We start from the raw sequence: 23,180 nt of genomic DNA, 5'->3' as shown, positions 1-23,180 counted from the left end.
TGCCCCAGAATCCCACTCCATTGTGCCACTGTGAGACAGACCCACCACAGCGATCACACTAACACACTGCCTGCTGAAGTGCAGTGGCCACTGTGAGAGCTGTCCGCGGCTTAAACGCGCTGCTCTTATTTTGACTTACGCTGTGTTTGGGTTACACAGTAAGGAAATAAACGTCTTTTCTTTTGCCCTCAGGCGTGTGGATCGTGTGAAGAAAACAGCAGCGATGGTGTGGGGCAGGAACTCCATGTGACCTTCTGCGCTCAGCTGCAAAACCTGCTTTCATGAGGTGACGGCGGGGGCCGGATTCACAAGCGCACCCGTGGAGCAGCGCCCCCGGGGAGCAGCGCCCCGGGAGCAGCGATGGGGCAGAGGGTCTCAGGGGGAGCAGCGATGGGGCAGAGGGTCTCCGGGGGCCTGAAGTCCGTGGACGTGCGAGGTGAGGTGGTGTTTGGGCCGGCGAGGCAGGAGCTGGGGGGCCCGGACTTCTCCAAACCGCCACGGCTGGACCTGCTGCTGGACATGCCGCCGGCCACGCGGGAACAGCAGCTCCACCACGCCTGGAACGGCCAGGACCGCTCGCTCAACGTCTTCGTCAAAGACGACGACGAGCTGACCTTCCACCGCCACCCGGTGGCGCAGAGCACGGACGGCGTGCGGGGCCGGCGGGGCCACACGCGGGGCCTGCACGCCTGGCGCATCCTCTGGCCGCTGGGGCAGCGCGGCACGCACGCGGTGGTGGGCGTGGCCACCGCCCAGGCGCCCCTGCACGCCGTGGGCTACACCGCCCTGGTGGGCAGCGACGCAGAGTCCTGGGGCTGGGACCTGGGCCGCAACACGCTCTACCACAACAGCAAGAGCCAGCCGGCCGTGCCCACCTACCCCGCCTTCCTGGGGCCGGACGAGGCCTTCCTGCTGCCCGAGGTCCTGGTGGTGGTGCTGGACATGGACGAGGGCACGCTCAGCTTCATGGTGGACGGGCAGTACCTGGGCGTGGCCTTCCGGGGCCTGAAGGGCAGGAGGCTGTACCCCATCGTCAGCGCGGTGTGGGGGCACTGTGAGATCACCATGCAGTACATCAACGGCCTCGACCGTAAGTCCAGCGCTCTTCTCCCAGCTTGCATTGGCCTGATCTTGCTTTGTGCCATTTTACAGGTCTCTATGAAGTCGTTCGTTCTCGACCTGCACTGATTGATTAATTGGAACTTGATTAATTAAAACTGTCATTAATTACAGTGTAGCCCGTATTTATTTGAACAGTGACACAATTTATTTTGTTTTGGCTCAGTTCCCCGGCACGTTTGATTACAAATTAAATACTGAATATGAGGTTCAAGTGTAAATACAAAGTCAGCTTTAATTTGTATTTACTTTCATATCAGGTGATCTGTGTCGGAATTATATACAGTCCCCCATTTCACCAAAATATTTGTGTTTCTGATTAGTCAGGTGTGTTCATTCACTTACTTTGTGCAGGTATACGAGAGCTTTGAGTATCAAATCAAACCAAATTTTTTTTGGTTGCCTTCGTCAACATGGGGACTAGAGTTGTGCCAATGAATGTCAATGAAGCTGTTAGAAGCTGGGAAATAAGAAAACACCAGTCAGAGGCTGTTATTATCCCAGTGTTTTTGTGGTTGTGTGTTGTTGGTCTTTGTCGGCTGCCGTGCTTCTCTCAGCATTAAGCAGCATTGCAGACCAGCAGACAGGTGTTCTGTCATCTCTGGTCAGATGTCGGTGGTAGACTTGACTGGACAAAGACTGGACTGGATTGACATAAAAACATGCACTTCAATATTTATATCATGTTTTTAAAAGCAAGATGACGGTCCCCATGTCCTCAAAACAGACCGCTCAAATGGTTGGCATGGCGTCCTTAGCAACATGCTTCTCCAGAGAAGGGTCATCATGCAGCGTTGTGCATCTAGAATGTGTTGTCCAGATGGGACCATGACATCATCACCAGTTGGGGAGATGGAAACAACAAAGATGGCAGCACACAAAGTCAATACAAAAGCCTAAAAACACTGCCATATATCAAACCCACCCTTAAGACAATAAAGAAATTACACATGAACTAGCAACAATTCATTTGTTGTTAATCTGGATATGGTATCTGCAAAGAATTTATCATGTCCCAGGATATTCCTAGCTCAGGATATTTCCCTCAATTCCAGCAGTTGCTTGTTGACAATATATGCAGATTGAGAAACCCCTCTGTTACCTGAGCTTTTATGACCGGTTTTGTCTCAGAGCAGACCACATCGATCTTAAAGCAATCAGTGATCAATAGCAGGTCAGCTTCCCTACACCTATCCAGCGGTTCAATTGTTGGGTCATCAAGGAAAAGTTCTAAATCAAACTCCATGGGATATCCAGAAAGGCAGGCTGGCAGAATTCAAAAGATTCAAAAGTTGCAAGAGTTGTCTCTAAATGCCCTTGGCAACAGAATAAAATGACAACACTCAACTGGTGCAGATATGTGGAATGTGCCAACAAAACATGACACACCAAGCTCGTGCAGCAGGTGGGAGATAACGCAACACCAAGCAACAAAGTAACACTTACAAACCGGAAAACTAATACTACACACTAGACAAGTAAGTACTAGCAAGTAAGTGTGATACAAAACACAAACCTGGCACCACATAGCCCCCAATACAGCAACAAGCAATACTGCAGAACAAATCTGCGGTTCACAAAGCCCACAAGATATTACTGTTGTACTTTGAGTGATTACTCTTTCTATCCTGGACGAGCCCCCAATCTGTCACAGCCACGAGCATACACCTGGTTATTGTAACGCAGTTACATTCTCCAATATCTTGTAAGAAAGACCCAGTACTCATGAAAAACCTTGCTTAAGAGGGAATTATTGTTTTCATCTCTCTTAAAACTCCCAGGGGTCTTGATGTGTTAATTAGTTTGGGTGTTTTTTTGCTGGGCAAGTACAAAGCATATGTCTCTGGCAGATCTCTGAGGATACAGGTGATGATCATCTGAAATTTTTAATGGTAACAGTTGTGGGGGTGACTTTGCCCTGGGTGTGTCAAAGTGTCCCTGAGCAATCGCCCAACCCCCATTTGCTCCTGATGGGCTGGTTGGTGTGTAGATGGGTGAATGAGAAGCATCAATTGTACAGCACTTTGGATAAAGGTGCTATATAAATTCAAGGAGAGGGACTGCCATATGGGCGTGAAAGCATGTTTGGGAGGCACACTGATTCTCTCTGTTTTTGTGATGTGTCTTACATTACAGAACCAAAGGCATATTCTCAGCAGTCATTCATGCTGTGGAATCATTTATTTCATGTTACAAAATCAGCATTTGTAAGTCTCGAATAGGAATAAGCTTCTTTTCTCTTTTTAGAATGAAGAGATTTGTAAAATGTAGCAGTATTTCACAAACCTCATTACAAGCAGATGACCTGATTCTACCTGAATCTTTCAATGTCCTTGAAAGATTATGCCTGTGTGGAAATGTGGCATTAGTGTGAGTGTGAGAGAGAGAGAGAGAGAGAGAGAGAGAGAATGCAGCATTCCCAGATTAGAGTCTCGGTTTGGCTGAGGATTGAGGGGTTTCCCTCTCTGTACAGCGGATTTGAAAGCCATTATTGTGTGGCAGTCCTATCTGGAGAGAACACAGGCTCCTCCTCAGGCTGGATGTGGGAGGAATGGTCCAGTCCGCTTGTTCTATAAAAGTCTGAATTTGTTTTGCTGACACTCTTTATAGTGTGCAAGTGCTTGGACAAGGGCCAGATCATCAGCTTTGATTTCATCTCCTTCACCGCTGAATATTTGATACGAGACTGAAAGCCAAACAGGAACGCAATGTTCACAGCCGTGTTCACAGGACTGGAGGCTGCCCAGTGGGGGATCCTGAACTCATCCACAGTGAAATGCCCACATATGAATACTACTTCTTCTTCATTTTCATCAATGGTCACTCATCATGCCCCATACACAAATGTATTTTTATTTTATTGTTTATTTTTGCAGGGACAGCGGACAAGTAAAAAGGTAATTGCACCAGAGTTAGCTAGCAGCTAATTTACATCTGTAGCCCCTGGGAAGGTAGACCGATAACCACAGAAATGTTATGTATGGCTCTGAGAACCCAAAACGCAGACCACAGGATAATCCAAAATCGTTGTTTATTAGTCCCAAATCGTAGCCAGGAGATCCAATACAATGACAAAAATGAAAAGGCAAAAGAATAGTCGAAAACAGGAGAGGGGGTCAAAAATCCAGAAAATCTAAAGGCTAAAGTACAGAAGGGCAAAGGCAAAAATCGAAATCAGAAAACAAAGCAGAATGTCAAAAAAGCAGAAAGGCAAACAAAACAAAAGGACAATGCAGGCTCGGAAATCAAAAGGCAAAGGGGTGTCTATCAAGAATCTCAAGAATTAGGCTTACGAAGTATTCGGCACTAAGACTAATCAATGTTCTGACAAGGAACAATGCAGAGACTGAGGTTTAAATACATGAGGGAAGGTAACAATCTAGGCCGGGCTGGGGAAAAGGTGGGCTAAACAAATAGACAACAGGTGGGGAAACATAATGGGGTAGTAACATCATCATAGAGGGGAGACGAAAACGTGGACTGGATGCACGTAACCAACATGTAAAACATACGGCTCCGGTTTAGGGAGTAGACATTTGCATAGCTTGAAGACGTAGTGATAGTTAGAGACAGGTGCGAACACTTCGCTGAAACTAAACGAGTAATCAGGGATAGCATAGGGAGGCGGAGTTACAGAACAGTGCAGAAATACTGAGAGATTGCGTAAGTGAGTTAGTTTCGTGAATATTTCTAAACTACCCAATAAAAGTGATTGTTAGTTTGTTAGTTAGACAGACAGTAAGTGTATTAATCGGATTAGTACTGTACAAAACCTAGATTAGTAGTAGTTAGTAAGAATCGTGCTTTACAACATTACAACTACCAAGAAAAAGCAGGAAGTAAGAATTGTGAGTTGGGAAGGAATTTCTTGAAAACCCGAAAATACCGTAAACACCCGAATAGTGGGACACACAGACAGGGGAGTGACTCAGTTGGTAAACATTCAGACGCAGACATAACAGGGGAAGACAAATGAGAACTGAAATGGAAAACACTAACCAATGATCTATGAAAAATGAATAATTAACAAGAATAAACATGAATACATACAGGACAAATACAGAAACATTACAAGAAATAGCTAATACACTACATAAAACAGCGCAATCCATGCTGTCTAGTCTGTCTAAATTCATTGAAGCCTTTGACTTGCTTCAGTCTTTCAAATGGATTAACACTAAGATAAAGGGGCCACTGTAGACAACAGCCAATCCATGTAGCCTCTTCCTGCTGCTTTGGCACTGAAAGGTTAATCGTGCAGTAGCTCACAGCCCTTTACAGCAGGTCCATCAGGAGCACTGGGAGGCCATACTGTGAGTTCACAATGTGTGTCTTCCCACTACTTTGGCACTGGCAAAGCAGGGCGGCCTATAGCATATTGGTTGAGGTACATGACCGCGACCCACAAGGTCGGTGGTTCAATCCTTGGTGTAGCCACAATAAGATCTGCATAGCCGTTGGGCCCTTGAGCAAGGCCCTTCACCCTGCATTGCTACTGCATTGTCTTCTGGTTAGTCTAATCAACTGTATGTTCTTTTTGGATAAAAGCGTCAGCCACATGACATGACATGACAGATAACAATCCTGACTGATATACTATCAAGCAGGGCTCCAGACTGCTCCAGACTTTTGAAGGTCAGGCGGGTATGACTAATCTCCAAGAACTAACAAACTTTTTAAAATTATTTGCTATTTCATCCTCCTCATGGAACCCTGATCAAAGCTGTCATCCTGTGCCAATTCCAGCTTATCCCAATCTGACAATTCCCTGTCATCCATATTCCAGCCTTGTGGCACTGGAGTGGTGTAATGGTTAAGGTAAATGACTGGGACACGCAAGGTCGGTGGTTCTAATCCCGGTGTAGCCACAATAAAATCCGCACAGCCGTTGGGCCCTTGAGCAAGGCCCTTAACCCTGCATTGCTTCAGGGGAGGATTGTCTCCTGCTTAGTCTAATCAACTGTACATCGCTCTGGATAAGAGCGTCTGCCAAATGCCAATAATGTAATGTAATGTGTAATGGAGTCCTCTTCGTTATTCACAGTGGCGGTGATATAGGCGGTGCAGCAGGGGCAGTGGTACTAGGACCTGTGGTTTAGGGGGGGCCGTGGTTTAGGGGACCTGTGGTTTAGGAGGGCCCATGTCTCTCTCATCTCAGTTATATTTTAACCACTCACTTGAAAATAACACGAAGACTGTGTTTGCTGTAATAGTGGAGGAAGCAACCGAATAGGTATGTGGACATTTGATTGGCAAGTTTGGTTCGTTCAGTTTTATCAACACAGGAGGAGTTACGTCTGTAATCAGAATAATTACCTGCGATAAACAGAAATAGGCCTATACTGTAAATTTTTAAAATACTAATGTCAAGTTGAAAGATAAAACAAAAGCTAAGAAATTAACAGATTTTCACACATTAATTCATATTTTATTGTAAAAAAAATGCAGTGAATTTGGCATAAGAACCCAATGAACAATACATTCAGTGAATTTATTGTGTTGTGCTTTTCTATGACCATCCACATTGGTCCATGGTTGATTGGACTTGATTTATACAAATATTCAAAAGTATCGGAAACGATGTGTCCCAATAACCAAAGTTACTCATGAGCCAAATAAAATCCAAAGCACTGTTGCGGGGTAACTTTGTTTATGGAGTTGTGTCTTTTGAACCATGAAAACTACTGTCCTTCTGGTGATGATGTAAATCATGTGGTGAGCTGCTTGTGTTATACACAATGCATACACTCATGGATGTCAGTTGGTTCCTATTAATGAACTGGAGTTGTTGTGTTGAGCTTTACATAACAGCATTGGATTGGTTAGGTTGGGTTTTACACAATGGCATTGGGTTACATTACATTCATGGAATTTGGCAGACGCTCTTATCCAGAGCGACGTACAGTTGGTTAGACTAAGCAGGAGACAATCCACCCCTGGAACAATGCATGGTTAAGGGCCTTGCTCAAGGGCCCAACGGCTGTGCGGATTGTATTGTGGTTATACCGGGGATCGAACCACAGACCTTGCAGGACCCAGTCATGTACCTTAACCACCACGCGACTGGCCGATACTGGACGGATTATGATGTACAACTTCTCCAGGGACTGTCTGCTGTCTTTGTCAGTGGGAAGTGGCAACTTTGAGCTCATCCTGAGCATTGGCAAAGATCTCTTGCATTTCACCCTGCAGTTCTGCTGTTTATTAAGGAAAGCGCTGTATTCAGAAGTGACACTGAACACTGAATAATACATGAGAATGACATGTAATGCATTCCTGAGCAGCCTGTATACCGATAATGTATTCATTTCATGCTCGCTCTCTGGCAGTTGTTACAACCAGAAGAATTCTGAAAATAAGAATGTGCATGTGAACAAGAGAGTGAACACACCTTGCGATACATTATAGGGCTTTTAATAATTATGTTAGAAGATATAAGCACATACAATAATAGCATATCCTTCTGGGCTCATCATTTGCCTGTGAACTATATATGAGAATAATCCTCACTTTGTCAAGCCTGGACTAGATATGAGAGTAACCAGCACTGTGTCAAGCCTGGACTAGATATGAGAGTAACCAGCACTGTGTCAAGCCTGGACTAGATATGAGAGTAACCAGCACTGTGTCAAGTCTGACTAGATATGAGAGTAACCAGCACTGTGTCAAGTCTGGACTAGATATGAGAATAACCAGCACTGTGTCAAGCCTGGACTAGATATGAGAGTAACCAGCAATGTGTCAAGTCTGACTAGATATGAGAGTAACCAGCACTGTGTCAAGTCTGGACTAGATATGAGAATAACCAGCACTGTGTCAAGCCTGGACTAGATATGAGAGTAACCAGCACTGTGTCAAGTCTGGACTAGATATGAGAATAACCAGCACTGTGTCAAGCCTGGACTAGATATGAGAGTAACCAGCACTGTGTCAAGCCTGGACTAGATATGAGAGTAACCAGCACTGTGTCAAGCCTGGACTAGATATGAGAGTAACCAGCACTGTGTCAAGTCTGACTAGATATGAGAGTAACCAGCACTGTGTCAAGTCTGGACTAGATATGAGAATAACCAGCACTGTGTCAAGCCTGGACTAGATATGAGAGTAACCAGCAATGTGTCAAGTCTGGACTAGATATGAGAGTAACCAGCACTGTGTCAAGCCTGGACTAGATATGAAAGTAACCAGCACTATGTCAAGTCTGGACTAGATATGAGAGTAACCAGCACTGTGTCAAGCCTGGACTAGATATGAGAGTAACCAGCACTGTGTCAAGTCTGACTAGATATGAGAGTAACCAGCACTGTGTCAAGTCTGGACTAGATATGAGAGTAACCAGCACTGTGTCAAGTCTGACTAGATATGAGAGTAACCAGCACTGTGTCAAGTCTGGACTAGATATGAGAATAACCAGCACTGTGTCAAGCCTGGACTAGATATGAGAGTAACCAGCAATGTGTCAAGTCTGACTAGATATGAGAGTAACCAGCACTGTGTCAAGTCTGGACTAGATATGAGAATAACCAGCACTGTGTCAAGCCTGGACTAGATATGAGAGTAACCAGCACTGTGTCAAGTCTGGACTAGATATGAGAATAACCAGCACTGTGTCAAGCCTGGACTAGATATGAGAGTAACCAGCACTGTGTCAAGCCTGGACTAGATATGAGAGTAACCAGCACTGTGTCAAGCCTGGACTAGATATGAGAGTAACCAGCACTGTGTCAAGTCTGACTAGATATGAGAGTAACCAGCACTGTGTCAAGTCTGGACTAGATATGAGAATAACCAGCACTGTGTCAAGCCTGGACTAGATATGAGAGTAACCAGCAATGTGTCAAGTCTGGACTAGATATGAGAGTAACCAGCACTGTGTCAAGCCTGGACTAGATATGAAAGTAACCAGCACTATGTCAAGTCTGGACTAGATATGAGAGTAACCAGCACTGTGTCAAGCCTGGACTAGATATGAGAGTAACCAGCACTGTGTCAAGTCTGACTAGATATGAGAGTAACCAGCACTGTGTCAAGTCTGGACTAGATATGAGAATAACCAGCACTGTGTCAAGCCTGGACTAGATATGAGAGTAACCAGCACTGTGTCAAGTCTGGACTAGATATGAGAATAACCAGCACTGTGTCAAGCCTGGACTAGATATGAGAGTAACCAGCAATGTGTCAAGTCTGGACTAGATATGAGAGTAACCAGCACTGTGTCAAGCCTGGACTAGATATGAAAGTAACCAGCACTATGTCAAGTCTGGACTAGATATGAGAGTAACCAGCACTATGTCAAGTCTGGACTAGATATGAGAATAATCAGCACTGTGTCAAGCCTGGACTAGATATGAGAATAATCAGCACTGTGTCAAGCCTGGACTAGATATGAGAGTAACCAGCACTGTGTCAAGCCTGGACCAGATATGAGAGTAACCAGCACTGTGTCAAGCCTGGACTAGATATGAGAGTAACCAGCACTGTGTCAAGCCTGGACTAGATATGAGAGTAACCAGCACTGTGTCAAGTCTGGACTAGATATGAGAGTAACCAGCACTGTGTCAAGCCTGGACTAGATATGAGAGTAACCAGCACTGTGTCAAGTCTGGACTAGATATGAGAGTAACCAGCACTGTGTCAAGCCTGGACTAGATATGAGAGTAACCAGCACTGTGTCAAGTCTGAACTAGATATGAGAGTAACCAGCACTGTGTCAAGCCTGGACCAGATATGAGAGTAACCAGCACTGTGTCAAGCCTGGACTAGATATGAGAGTAACCAGCACTGTGTCAAGCCTGGACTAGATATGAGAGTAACCAGCAGTGTGTCAAGTCTGGACTAGATATAAGAGTAACCAGCACTGTGTCAAGCCTGGACTAGATATGAGAGTAACCAGCACTGTGTCAAGTCTGGACTTGATATGAGAGTAACCAGCACTGTGTCAAGCCTGGACTAGATATGAGAGTAACCAGCACTGTGTCAAGTCTGAACTAGATATGAGAGTAACCAGCACTGTGTCAAGCCTGGACTAGATATGAGAGTAACACATAAATCATGTCACGAACATTTTTTATATTAATCCTTTCAACAATATTTATGCCCCCAGTTACTCTGTGAATGTTAACAGTATTTAATGTCTGAATGCTAACAGTATCCACAGAAACCTCACACCAAGGACAGAAAAGCCTGGCAGTAAAGCTGAACACCGGTAATAAATCCCAACCATTTTCCACTTGAATGTTCAAATTATGCAACAACTCCATTCCCTGCATGTCTAATGTCAGACTGTTCTCTCTGAGAAGAACATGGTTGTCCGTCTGAGAGAGTTTTCCACTAAGACACACCTATTTTCCTAAAATTTTGGAAGGATGGATTTAAAACATTTAATTTGTTTTAGGTTAAAAATGCACCGGTTTGCATTCAGGTCTTCCACCAAAGACTGTTTGAGTGTAAATCCACCCAATTTGCTGTCTCTCACTTAACAAGGTGGATGATTCACCCTAAATACATGTTATTTTGTTTTATCGATCTCTCCACTGTGAAACTTTTTTCCCAATATTTTTTCACCTGTATCCGAAACACAACTCTATGCTCACTCTATGACCACTGCTTCTGTAGTTAATTTAGTTGGGGATTAGGTGTTAAATGATGATTAGGTGTTAGGTGGGGATTAGGTGTTAAATGGTGATTAGGTGTGAGGTGGGGATTAGATATTAGGTGGGGATTAGGTGTTAAATGGGGATTAGATTTTAGGCGTGAATGAGATGTTAGGTGGGGATTAGATCAATAGATGCTACCTCATCCTCACCTTTAGCATAACTCTTATCTGCTACTTAAAAATGAGTTCAGAACAATACTTAATTAAACACTTATATTTTGACACGGATACTTACGCTCCTCATTCAGGAAAATTGCCACCTAGTTCATTAGGCCCTGAGCTGTAAACATTCCTATTCTCATATTTTTTTTAAACTTCCTGCATTTCTCAGTGCTGAACCTATGGTGTGCTATATGATGAGTCAAAAAGGCAGTGAGGAAACAGAAACTGCATAACTGGATCCAAAAACCTCTGTCTGTCTTGGTATCAGTGCAGACATGAGGCGGGTGACTTCCCAACTGAAACGCTTCATTCAGTCTTGATTTTGCTGTGCCTTTTCCCCTGCCTGCCCTGTGACTGTGCCTCTCCCCTTCCTGCCCTCTCACTATGCCTCTACCCTGCCCTGTGACTGTGCCTCTCCCCTGCCCTGTAACTGTGGCTCTCCCCTGCCTGCCCTGTGACTGTGCCTCTCCCCCTGCCTACCCTGACTGTGCCTCTCCCCTGCCTGCCCTGTGACTGTGCCTCTTCCCCTGCCTGCCCTGTGACTGTGCCTCTCCCCTGCCCTGTCACTGTGCCTCTCCCCTGCCCTGTGACTGTGCTTCTTCCCCTGCCTGCCCTGTGACTGTGCCTCTCCCCTGCCCTGTGACTGTGCCTCTCCCCTGCCTGCCCTGTGACTGTGCCTCTTCCCCTGCCCTGTGGCTGTGCCTCTCCCCTGCCCTGTGACTGTGCCTCTTCCCCTGCCCTGTGGCTGTGCCTCTCCCCAGCCTGCCCTGTGACTGTGCCTCTCCCCTGCCCTGTGACTGTGCCTCTTCCCCTGCCCTGTGACTGTGCCTCTTCCCCTGCCTGCCCTGTCACTGTGCCTCTCCCCTGCCCTGTGACTGTGCCTCTCCCCTGCCTGCCCTATCACTGTGCCTCTTCCCCTGCCCTGTGGCTGCGCCTCTACCCTGCCCTGTGACTGTGCCTCTTCCCCTGCCTGCCCTGTGACTGTGCCTCTCCCCTGCCCTGTGACTGTGCCTCCCCCCTGCCTGCCCTGTGACTGTGCCTCTTCCCCTGCCCTGTGGCTGTGCCTCTCCCCTGCCCTGTGACTGTGCCTCTCCCCTGCCCTGTGACTGTGCCTCTCCCCTGCCCTGTGGCTGCGCCTCTACCCCAGCCTGCCCTGTGACTGTGCCTCTCCCCTGCCCTGTGACTGTGCCTCTTCCCCTGCCGTGTGACTGTGCCTCTTCCCCTTCCTGGCCTCTCACTGTGCCTCTTCCCCTGCCCTGTAACTGTGGCTCTCCCCTGCCAGCCCTGTGACTGTGCCTCTCCCCTGCCCTGTGACTGTGCCTCTACCCCAGCCTGCCCTGTGACTGTGCCTCTCCCCTGCCCTGTGACTGTGCCTCTCCCCTGCCCTGTGACTGTGCCTCTCCCCTGCCTGCCCTGTGACTGTGCCTCTTCCCCTGCCCTGTGGCTGTGCCTCTCCCCTGCCCTGTGACTGTGCCTCTTCCCCTGCCCTGTGGCTGTGCCTCTCCCCAGCCTGCCCTGTGACTGTGCCTCTCCCCTGCCCTGTGATTGTGCCTCTTCCCCTGCCCTGTGACTGTGCCTCTCCCCTGCCTGCCCTGTCACTGTGCCTCTTCCCCTGCCCTGTGGCTGTGCCTCTCCCCTGCCCTGTGGCTGTGCCGCCTCCCATTTGGAGAAATATTTATAGGCGGTGAGGGAGCTGTTTTCACAAGGTCGTGGGGAGTTCAAGAGAGAAACCCTCCCTGCTGCAGAAGCATGGCTACACGGGCACTGCTGGATAACAGCGCCTAACAGAAAAGTTTTGTGGTCAACAGTGCAGTGATGAGCAGGTGTGGAAGTTATTGGAAAGTTATCAGGCATTAATATTCTCTGCATATCGTTTTACTCTCAGACGCCAGCCATTCCCAGCACAGCATTGATTCTGCGGTGGGCAGGTCCACTATGCCCTGTCATCTGATAGAAAATCTATGTCTGCTGCACTTTCTCCACCCCTCTCATCCTGTTAATGTTACTCCAGCTATAGCCAGCACGGTTTCTAACACATCACTTCCTGTCTCTCCTTGATTCAGCACTTTGCTTGCTCAATGGGAGAGACACTTCCTGTTGTCCACAGCAGTAATCGTTTGGTCAGCTTTGGGTGTTGTAATATTTTGGCTGCAGAACTGTAGAACCTCAGCCAGGTATAGCACACATACAGTAAGATAAACATTATTATGTATAGATCAACATAATTCAATTGCCGAAAATATATAATGTCTGCTAAATAACTGCTGCTTACATATTAATTACTGTCTCCATGCAAACCACAATGTCAGGTTTGTGTTTACAGGCAACTGTATCCTTCTAAGCTACTTGTTCTTGAAAAATGATTTTGTAGCTATAAATGGGCTATCCATGTGTATGATCTGGAATATTTATGGACTCAGCACAAAATTAACGCTTTTGCCAGAGAAATATCAACAATGGTTGAATCGACTTTGACTTTAACTCCCATCCTTTACTCCAAGTACTTCCTTTCTTTAACCTTGTTAATATATAATTTTGGAATGTCAGTATACCCTAGCTGAATGCCTGAATGTTGCATAAAAATAACATGAAATCATTTTTTCATGTTGATATACACTGTACACATAAATTCTGAATAAATGAACTTACATTGTTTTGGTCACAAATACATATCTTTTACATTTTCACACTGAATTTATTGTTAAACACGCTCAGTGACATTGCTAAAATCTTCAATGTGCAATAACACCTATCAGCTGAAAAGGAGCTGGCGGAAAGAACCATGACTGCACACGTGACATTGTGCCCAACTGCTGAGCAGAAGAGTAAAGTGTCCCAGCTCATTTTAAATTGAAGGCAAAACTGTCCTTTGAAGTTTGCTGGAGGTAATTTAATTAAGTTCGTTCATGTTTTACATGGGAATGCCTGTCTACAAGAGGCCTGAGGAGGGGCTGACTGTAGCAACCTCATAGAGTGGGCAGGAGGGGAAGCATAGCTTTCAAAAGAAGTCTGTTCCTAGTAATGAGTCTGCTTGCTCCATGTGCTGGCTGTGGCAGGAAAGCACATGAGCAGCAGTGCAGCATGAAGGCCTGTACCTCGCACAGAGGGACAGTGTGGTGGGAACACATGGGCCACATGGACACATGGGGGAACAGCCCAAGGACTCTGCTCCTGTCGTATTCTGACCCAGCAATAGCGGTGAGCATTATTTCACAGCGGACCATAACTTGTAAACAAATAGCACGTCAGCAAACTGTTCTCTCCCTGGCCCAGGTTTCCTTTGGTTTGGGAAATTTATCGCCTTCCTTTGGGGAAAAAAAAAGTAATGGAAATGGAGCAGCTGTGTGTATGGATAATTGTATGAGCTGTGATTCTGTGGATAGTATACAAAATGAGCAAAATATTCAGTTTGAACTTGAATCAAGGCTACGTCTAACATGTTGATGCATTTTATAAGACAACAGGCTGCTTCCAGGCATCAACATGTGTTGTCTTTCTCACTGATTCCAGCTACCGAGCTACCTAGTGGCTAATGCTACAAACAGAATGTGCTTCAATGCAAAAGTGTCCCAACATGCGTTTTGCACTGCGGATGAATTGTTTTGGTTTGCTGAGTTGATTGCTTTCTCACTGCAAAATAACCACTTGGAAGTGCTCCGGGACCACCCTCTCTAGACGGTTTTGGCTCACTTGTTTTGGTGTACTTGTTTTGGTCCGCTTGTTTTGGTCCACTTGTTTTGGCCCACTTGTTTTGGTCCACTTGTTTTGGTCCACACTAGAGTGAGACTGCTGTGCTCACACCTGCCCAGGTGACCCAGGTGGAAAGCGCAGCAGGGTTCGACTGATCCGGACTAAACAAGGCAGGTGCGAAAGCGCCGTTAAACACCTATCTTCCCAAAATATTGAGAGTGACTATAGCTTCTCTGAAATCACCTCTGAAATGAACAGAGGGCTTCAATATATTTTTTCAATAACTTAACAAAAAAAAACACATATAAAGGAGGGAAGCAATTTCTGAGCTCTGACTGAATTTCTCCTCCCACGGAGCTGCTGCCCTTGTGAGTCTTATGAAGTTTTCCACACAATGACACTATTCACACTTCATCTCTGGCTGTGGTATTGTTGTAGTGTTGCCGTCTCTACTCTGCAGTTTGTGTCACAGTACCAAATCAGAACATGCAGACAAACCGCTGATTGACGGTGCATCTCCCAGACACTTACCGCCAGCACATTCCCAGTGGCAGCCTGAAGAATACATGAAGTTTGTGTATGACTGCATCCCAATTTGGCTATTCAATTTCATGGTTTCATTCGTCTTGGGGTCTGTATCTGCCTGCTGGCATGGAGATGGTCCAGGGGTGGGTTTCAGGCTGTTGTCATAGAGTTAGTCTGCTCAATACAGATCATGTGCATAATTTTGTTCCGGTATTAGGGTGTCAAGCTGTTGGCATGCAGTTCAAAGCTGCTCCATAGTGGCTTTGTCATGTCATACTTACTTCTAGAAGACAGAACGATTAGTAAACATGTGAGAAGAAATCAGTCCCTGCCTTCTGATCCTCTTGGTTAGCTCAATTGCACGAGGCAAGACCAATCGAGCGCAGAGGTATCTGAATCCAAAATTATGACATATTTGACCCAGGTCTGTGCAGCATACCTCAGATGACCAATTTGGTTTCTGCATGTGATATTGACTCCGATATGTGGGTTACACACATACGTGTTCTGATATGTGGGTCACACACATACGTGTTCTGATATGTGGGTTACACACATACGTGTTCTGATATGTGGGTGGGTTACACACAGACGTGTTCTGATATGTGGGTTACACACACACATGTTCAGAGAGTAAGCACAGCTGACTTTCTCCTCGCTCCCTTTGCTCCATGTTTATTTTTCTGGGCCCCAGGCATTACCTTTGACCCCACTGAGTTCAGAGGTCACTGCATCTGCAGGGCGTCGTGTAGCAGGAGGTTTACAAAGGAGGAAAAGGTTTCCAGATGGTCGATGGCAGCCGACCCTACACAGACCCATCTCTGGCGGGGGAGGGAGAGGTGTGTGTGGGTAGGGGGAGGGAGAGGTGTGTGTGGGTAGGGGGAGGGAGAGGTGTGTGTGGGTAGGGGGAGGGAGAGGTGTGTGTGGGGGGGGAGGGAGAGGTGTGTGTGGGGGGGGAGGGAGAGGTGTGTGTGGGGGGGAGGGAGAGGTGTGTGTGGGGGGGGAGGGAGAGGTGTGTGTGGGGGGGGAGGGAGAGGTGTGTGTGGGGGGGAGGGAGAGGTGTGTGTGGGGGGGGAGGGAGAGGTGTGTGTGGGGGGGGAGGGAGAGGTGTGTGTGGGGGGGGGAGAGGTGTGTGTGGGTAGGGGGAGGGAGAGGTGTGTGTGGGTAGGGGGAGGGAGAGGTGTGTGTGGGTAGGGGGAGGGAGAGGTGTGTGTGGGGGGGGAGGGAGAGGTGTGTGTGGGTAGGGGGAGGGAGAGGTGTGTGTGGGGGGGAGGGAGAGGTGTGTGTGGGTAGGGGGAGGGAGAGGTGTGTGTGGGTAGGGGGAGGGAGAGGTGTGTGTGGGGGGGGAGGGAGAGGTGTGTGTGGGTAGGGGGTATACTTGCAGTAGGGGGGTATACTTGCAGTAGGGGGTATACTTGCATTCCTTTGCGTAAACAGCAGCAAAGGGAAGTCACAACCCCCTCTCTCACCCTACCCTACACCCTCCCCATCTGCCAATATATATGTGTGTGTGTGCTAATGTAGAATTGATGACCAGAGTGTGAATGCAGTTATTGGCTGCTACCATTTTAAATTTTGTCTGCACAAGTCATTTTGTTATCTGATTTGATCACAAGCTTTATTTAACTGAACGTTTCTGTTGAAAAAGTGACAAAGGGTGATGAGGGATGTGGACAGAAGTGTTAGACATTTCTTTGCTCTGTACTGCAGGGTTTAGGAGGAGCTCTGTACTGCTGGGTTTAGGAGTAGCTCTGTGCCGCTGGGTTTAGGAGTAGCTCTGTACCGCTGGGTTAAGGAGGAGCTCTCTGCTCTGCACCGCTGGGTTAAGGAGGAGCTCTCTGCTCTGTACCGCTGGGTTAAGGAGGAGCTCTCTGCTCTGCACCGCTGGGTTAAGGAGGAGCTCTCTGCTCTGTACCGCTGGGTTAAGGAGGAGCTCTCTGCTCTGCACCGCTGGGTTAAGGAGGAGCTCTCTGCTCTGTACCGCTGGGTTAAGGAGGAGCTCTCTGCTCTGCACCGCTGGGTTAAGGAGGAGCTCTCTGCTCTGTACCGCTGAGTTAAGGAGGAGCTCCCTGCTCTGTACAGCTGGGTTAAGGAGGTTCTCTCTGCACTGTACCGCTGGGTTAAGGAGGAGCTATCTGACAGAGGGTCAGATTTATTTATCCTCTGTCATGCCCCCTGTGCAGAGGGGGGTTGTAGGAGATGAGTGATGGATGCAAGCATCGGTCAGCCTGTGTGTACTCCCTCCCTGCTCTCCTGGCCTCTCCTGGCCTCTCCTCCTCTGGTCTGCTCTGTGGTGTGCTTCATGAGGGCCAGACGATGCCGATGGGAATAAGCAGGATAGGGCGTGGGCACCATCCTCTCAAACCTCCTGCATAGATCTCATTCCTTTATCTTTATTTACTGTGCACTTATCCAGGTGAGCTGCACATTTCTTTCTGACTGCGGTCCGGCCAATAGGTTGAGAAAGCATCGTCTCTCAGGAGCTATCTTATTTCTGAAGATAGCTCTGTATTCTCTGCACCGTAGTGATTTCCTCTGTGCATAGGCAGTGCTGTGAATATTTGTGATTTGCTGGTGGCGCCTCTCTCATACTGCACCAGACATTTTCAGTTATTCCAAAAGTGAGACGGTACTGAATTATTCAAGATTTAGCCACTGCAGTTGCAAAGATGTATTGCCCTTTGTTTCAGTTCTATAACAGTTCTGTAACAGTTGTCATCCAGTGAGGGTTGAGTACAGTCAGCAAACACACTGCGGCTGCTGTGGCCGGTAGCGATGACTTGTTGATGCTCATTTATTGGTGTGGCACATAGTTGATTTGAAACCAGTTGTAGAAACCAGCTTTCATTTAAACTAAAACTCCTGCTGCTTAAATTGCTTTTTTTTTGTTTTCTCATTGTCAAATTTCAGGTGTTTTATATTTCCCCCACTGCAACATATTGTAATGCAGTTCATGTTTGGGGCCTACCTGGTTGAATAAAAAGACAGAATTAATCGTATCCCTTTAAAGAACAGATGCATGCAAGTGTGCGTGTTTCTATCCCCACTGGCTATTTTATGTATCAATGCTGGACATACACTTCGCTGGACTCCTGCAAGCTAAACACATTCCCAGTAATGTAGTTGGTGTAGACAATTGGTGCAAGTAATATGTGTAAGTACCTGAGAACGATGTAGGGTGCATACAGTGGAGAGGGCTCAGAACGGAGGCTCCAATCTTGCTGATTTTGGCTCTCACTCGCATGACTTTGATAAAAGTTTGGATGGATTCTGTGTCCCCAGGGAGAGGAGCGGGAGGGGTGGGAGCCTTTACTTAAATGGAATTTGCCCTCTGACAGTCCCCTAGGTACCGGGGAAAACAGGAAGCTGGCCACAGCTAAAGAGCAGGAACAGGCTTCCCCAAGTCCTCCTGGTGTCACACAACCCAACCAAACCCAATCAAGCCAGCCAGTGGCCATGTTGAGTACTCAACTATGCATTTTATATGACCCAATGGTTGACATGTCAAATTCCAAAATGTTGTCATTCCGCATAAAGCATTGGTATGAATATATCGTTGTCCCATACCCACATCAGGGGTGTATGCTTTTGAGGGGTGCAGTACTTCCCTGTGGAGTACCCCTGAAGGGGGTGACACAGGGGCTGAATCTTTCAGCCATGGCTTCTTTTTATTTTTAATTTGCTCTAGTAAAACCTGTTCACGTAAAGCCATGTATACATGAGCTAACATGCTTACATGCTCTGTGTTAGCAGAGCTGGTTACGGCAGGCTAAGTGTGTGTGTGTGTGTGTGTGTGTGTGTGTGTGTGGAGTGTTAGCTGAGCTGGTCACGGCAGGCTAAGTGTGTGTGTGTGTGTGTGTGGAGTGTTAGCAAAGCTGGTTACAGCAGGCTAAGTGTGTGTGTGTGTGTGGAGTGTGTATGTGTGTGTGTGTGTGTGTGTGTGTGTGGAGCGTGTATGTGTGTGTGTGTGTGTGTGTGTGTGTGTGTGTGGAGTGTTAGCAAACTGGTTACAGCAGGCTAAGTGTGTGTGTGTGTGTGTGTGTGTGGAGCGTGTATGTGTGTGTGTGTGTGTGTGTGTGTGTGGAGCGTGTATGTGTGTGTGTGTGTGTGTGTGTGTGGAGTGTGTATGTGTGTGTGTGTATGTGTGTGGGGAGTGTGTATGTGTGTGTGTGTATGTGTGTGGGGAGTGTGTATGTGTGTGTGTGTGTGTGTGTGTGGAGTGTTAGCAAACTGGTTACAGCAGGCTAAGTGTGTGTGTGTGTATGTGTGTGTGGAGTGTGTATGTGTGTGTGTGTATGTGTGTGGGGAGTGTTAGCTGAGCTGGTCACGGCAGGCTAAGCGATGGCTGGCTTGGGCCCCTGTTCCGACTGGCTGAGCCTCGCATGCCAATGGCCACTCAGGGAGAGGCTACCCGGCCCTTAATGGGCAGCAGTAAATGCAGATTTACTGTAATGGAATTAAAAACAGCAAAGATCCTTAAAACCATCATCACTGCATAAATTCTTCTAATGCCCAGAGATCCCGTAAAGCAGGGATCATCAAATCACGGTCCTTGAGGTCCGAGAACTGCTGGTTTTCCACCCTCCCTTTACCTGGTAGTCAGGTGTGAAAACAGTCTGGCCAATCATTGGCTGATTACCTGGGAGAAAAGAAAAGCAGCATCCAGATTTGATGCTGGCTGCCCTAAGGTGTCTTCAAATTGATGCACTGTTGGGCATTAGGTGGACAATGTTGGGGAGGGCGGGCTTCTGTTACAGTTGAAACCAAGCTTTCTAATTGTGGTGGTGGGGGTTGGAGCTGTAGAGCTGAGCTCACGAGTGTTAAAGTGTTTAGACCCCCTGGTGTTTGGTTGATAAGCCATGGTGTGGCTGTGTGCTGCAGAGCAGTCTCTTCCTGCTTTAGAGGGTCCTACAGCACATATTTTCTTTGAACTGGAAACAGATTTTACACTGCTACGGAGTCCTTGGAAGTCAATTTTACTCACCATATTTTGTGTGGTTCTTCAAGCAAGTATGTTTGCCATAAAATTGGGTGCTTGTCTTTGGAGCAGGTGCATGACATTCATGCTAGATCAAGAAGAAACAATCTCCAGTCAGCAGTGGGTGCTAGCTGGGATCATTTATGTTTCCATTTGCTTTACTTCATCTGCTCATTGTCAGTTTTTGGCAGCTGGTCATAACAAACACGCAAAGCAAGCCTAGCTTGACTGTGCCAGTATCAATGGTAAGGTTAATTAGATTGGTAATTAATGGTGAAATGTTATTGTTAAAGTTAATGATATTCTGATTATTGATCTATAATTTTTGAAGGGCAGAGGTCTTTGAATGGATTGAAGCTGACTTTGTAGAATACTACTACATGGACAACAATATTCAAACAAAGTTTTTATTTGACAATGTTATCAATTTGCACAAACACAACAACCCACAACAAATCAAATACAAGGCTAAATGCTTCTCTTATGCTAAGGAAGAAGTTACAGGAGAGGGAGCGTGTGGGTGTGTGTGTGTGTGTGTGTGTGTGTGTGTGTGAGCGGCGCAGGCCACTGGGGCAGGGAATGAGTGTGTGTATCAGGGGTGCCACCACCTGTCTAAGAGTAGTATGGCAGAGTGGGGAACCCCCCCCCCCCATTGCTGTCTAAGGCATTCTGCACTAGGCCCTTAACTCCACATTGCTCTAGAGCGGATTGTGTCCTGCTTAGTCAAATCAACTGTTAGTCGCTTTGGAGTAGCCAAATAACATGTAATGTAATAACATTGCACCAGCTAGAACCCTTTGTAGGACAGTCCCTAAAACATGGTGGCTGTAGCATTAGCTAGATTAAAGTAGTAAAGCTTGGGAGAGCTAGTAAACATACAATGGATTCAATGACACAGGACATTTTAGTAGAAAAAGGGATTTGGAGGTGAGGTGGGAAAGGGGCTACAGTCAATGTGTCTGTATGTTAGTAACTACTCTGAGTGCTTAATTGGTGAACACTGAAATATTGAGGGGGACAAATTTGATTTCCCCTCGTGAATTATGCCTGTGCTGTTGACGATACGGGCACTGTACTGGTGGTCTGGCTGACGTTTACATCAACCCCCCCTAACTCAAAATTACGTGAAACCAGGAAAGCATGGTAGCAGGCCTGCAGCTCCTGGGAATTAATGCCGTAAAACCTCAGCAGCTAAAATCAACTAAAGATATAAAGATAAAAAAATTATAGCGCTCTCAGGAAATAGCAAGAGTAGCAGTCACATCTGGTGGTTATGAGATAAATGGCCTCAATGTACCTTCGTCTTATACTAAATCATTATTTTCTGAATGGTTGTTGCTTTCAGTGGCTAAGGTCAAGGCAGATCTGGAGGATATAAGCTACAAATACATTCCAGCATAGACTAGAAGTCTATAGAAGTCTGACACAGAAAAAAAAGAATAATTGATATTCACAAGAACATTATGATTCATAAATAGTGAGAGAAGCCCAAGCCAATGTCACTGGCAAACAACCCGACGGGTAGACCACAGTCCAAGGCAAGCCTTCTGCCATTTTTTTATGTGTGTTTTTTTTTGTTATTTAGCTGATTCATTTATCCAAAGCAATTCAGAGTTGATTAGACTGAGGGGTTAAGGGCCTTGCTCAAGGGCCCAACAGCTCCATTGAGGGACCGTGACTATAAACGCTCTACTGAGAACTGTAATTACTATGCAGTAAACTAATATAAATATAATGGTGTCACTATTTATATTACATTTACATAGCTTGGAATTGCATCTGGATATAGAGTATTTAACATGAACTCTTTAAAGTTTCTCTTCTTTGCAGGCATCTGGCCAGATCATTTTCGTAAGACACATATTCATCAGCCCTCAGTTTTCTGTTAGTAAAGTCTATTTACAGGATTGAGATTCACTGCGTCAGTTCTCTCTTACAAGCAGGGTAGCCGCACCACTTCATTCTGTCAGAGACAATATTGGCCATCCCAGTTTAGCTTAAAATATGTTGTATGTTTGGAGCCTATCTTCCTTTTGAGAGCTCTGAATGTATGCTTTTGACGAATCGAGCTGTCTGAGAATGTGAATAACTGTAACCTGTGCTCTTCCAGTATTGCCGTGGAATGGGCCGGTACTAGGACACACAAGGTCACTGGTTCTAATCCCGGTGTAGCCACAATAAGATCCGCACAGCCGTTGGGCCCTTGAGCAAGGCCCTTAACCCTCCATTGCTCCAGGGGAGGATTGTCTCCTGCTTAGTCTAATCAACTGTACGTCGCTCTGGATAAGAGCGTCTGCCAAATGGCAATAATGAAATGTAATGTACTAATTTCCCTTATTTCTCTCCTTGCTCTGACCACAGCGGAGCCGCTCCCTCTGACAGACCTGTGTCGGCGTGCGGCACGGTTGGCACTGGGCCGAGATCGGCTACAAGAAATCGAATCACTCCCCTTGCCCCAATCGCTGAAGAATTATCTCCAGTACCAGTGACTGCTGGCATACTCCATGGGGAGAAGGAGCGATGTTGAGAAAGGATCGATGCAAAACTACGGACAAGGCAAAGGGACAGCCAGGGCCAAGGGTTTGGTCTAGAAGAAGGGATTTGTTTACATTTAGGGTCACCCCTCTGCTGTGGAGACTTGTGTTTTATGTTAGTTTGATTTGTAATTTATTGATTGCTCTTAATACTGACGGACAGACAGGGATGGGTGCACACCAGCGAAAGCAGCAGAAAATGCTGCGGCTCGATGTCGTTACGGGCTGTCTTAGGATCGTGCTCCGAAAGCACACTAACCCAGGGACGCCTTCCAATAGGACGATATTAATATTCATATCGGTATACAACACACACTGTCTGAGACAGTCTTGCCATCCTAAGGAAGAGAGATGTATGCCACACACACACCAGATATCCAGCCAGACGTTGTTCAGCTGTTTGGCTCGTACCCACCCTGCGCAGCGCCCTCTAGGTGTGACTCCTGAGAAGACATGGTGCCAGCCTGATCTGCTCGCAGTAACTATAAAACCAACATCACATGTAAAACTGCTGCAA

General features: G+C 46.7%; 1 protein-coding gene across 1 annotated transcript; it reads left to right on the top strand.

Annotated features, from left to right (window-relative positions):
• Positions 1-390: 390 nt before the first annotated feature.
• On the top strand, positions 391-22,618 carry LOC133108716 (SPRY domain-containing SOCS box protein 4-like). The gene is made up of 2 exons (XM_061218404.1): positions 391-1,090; positions 22,491-22,618. The coding sequence occupies exons 1-2, from the start codon at positions 391-393 to the stop codon at positions 22,616-22,618; spliced, it is 828 nt and encodes a 275-aa protein (XP_061074388.1).
• The last annotated feature ends 562 nt before the right edge of the window (positions 22,619-23,180 follow it).

The sequence above is a fragment of the Conger conger genome, chromosome 13, assembly GCF_963514075.1.
Source record: "Conger conger chromosome 13, fConCon1.1, whole genome shotgun sequence".
Classification (NCBI taxonomy): domain Eukaryota; kingdom Metazoa; phylum Chordata; class Actinopteri; order Anguilliformes; family Congridae; genus Conger; species Conger conger.
The sequence above is the reverse complement of the archived record's forward strand: the minus strand, read 5'-3'. Positions and strand labels throughout refer to the sequence as shown.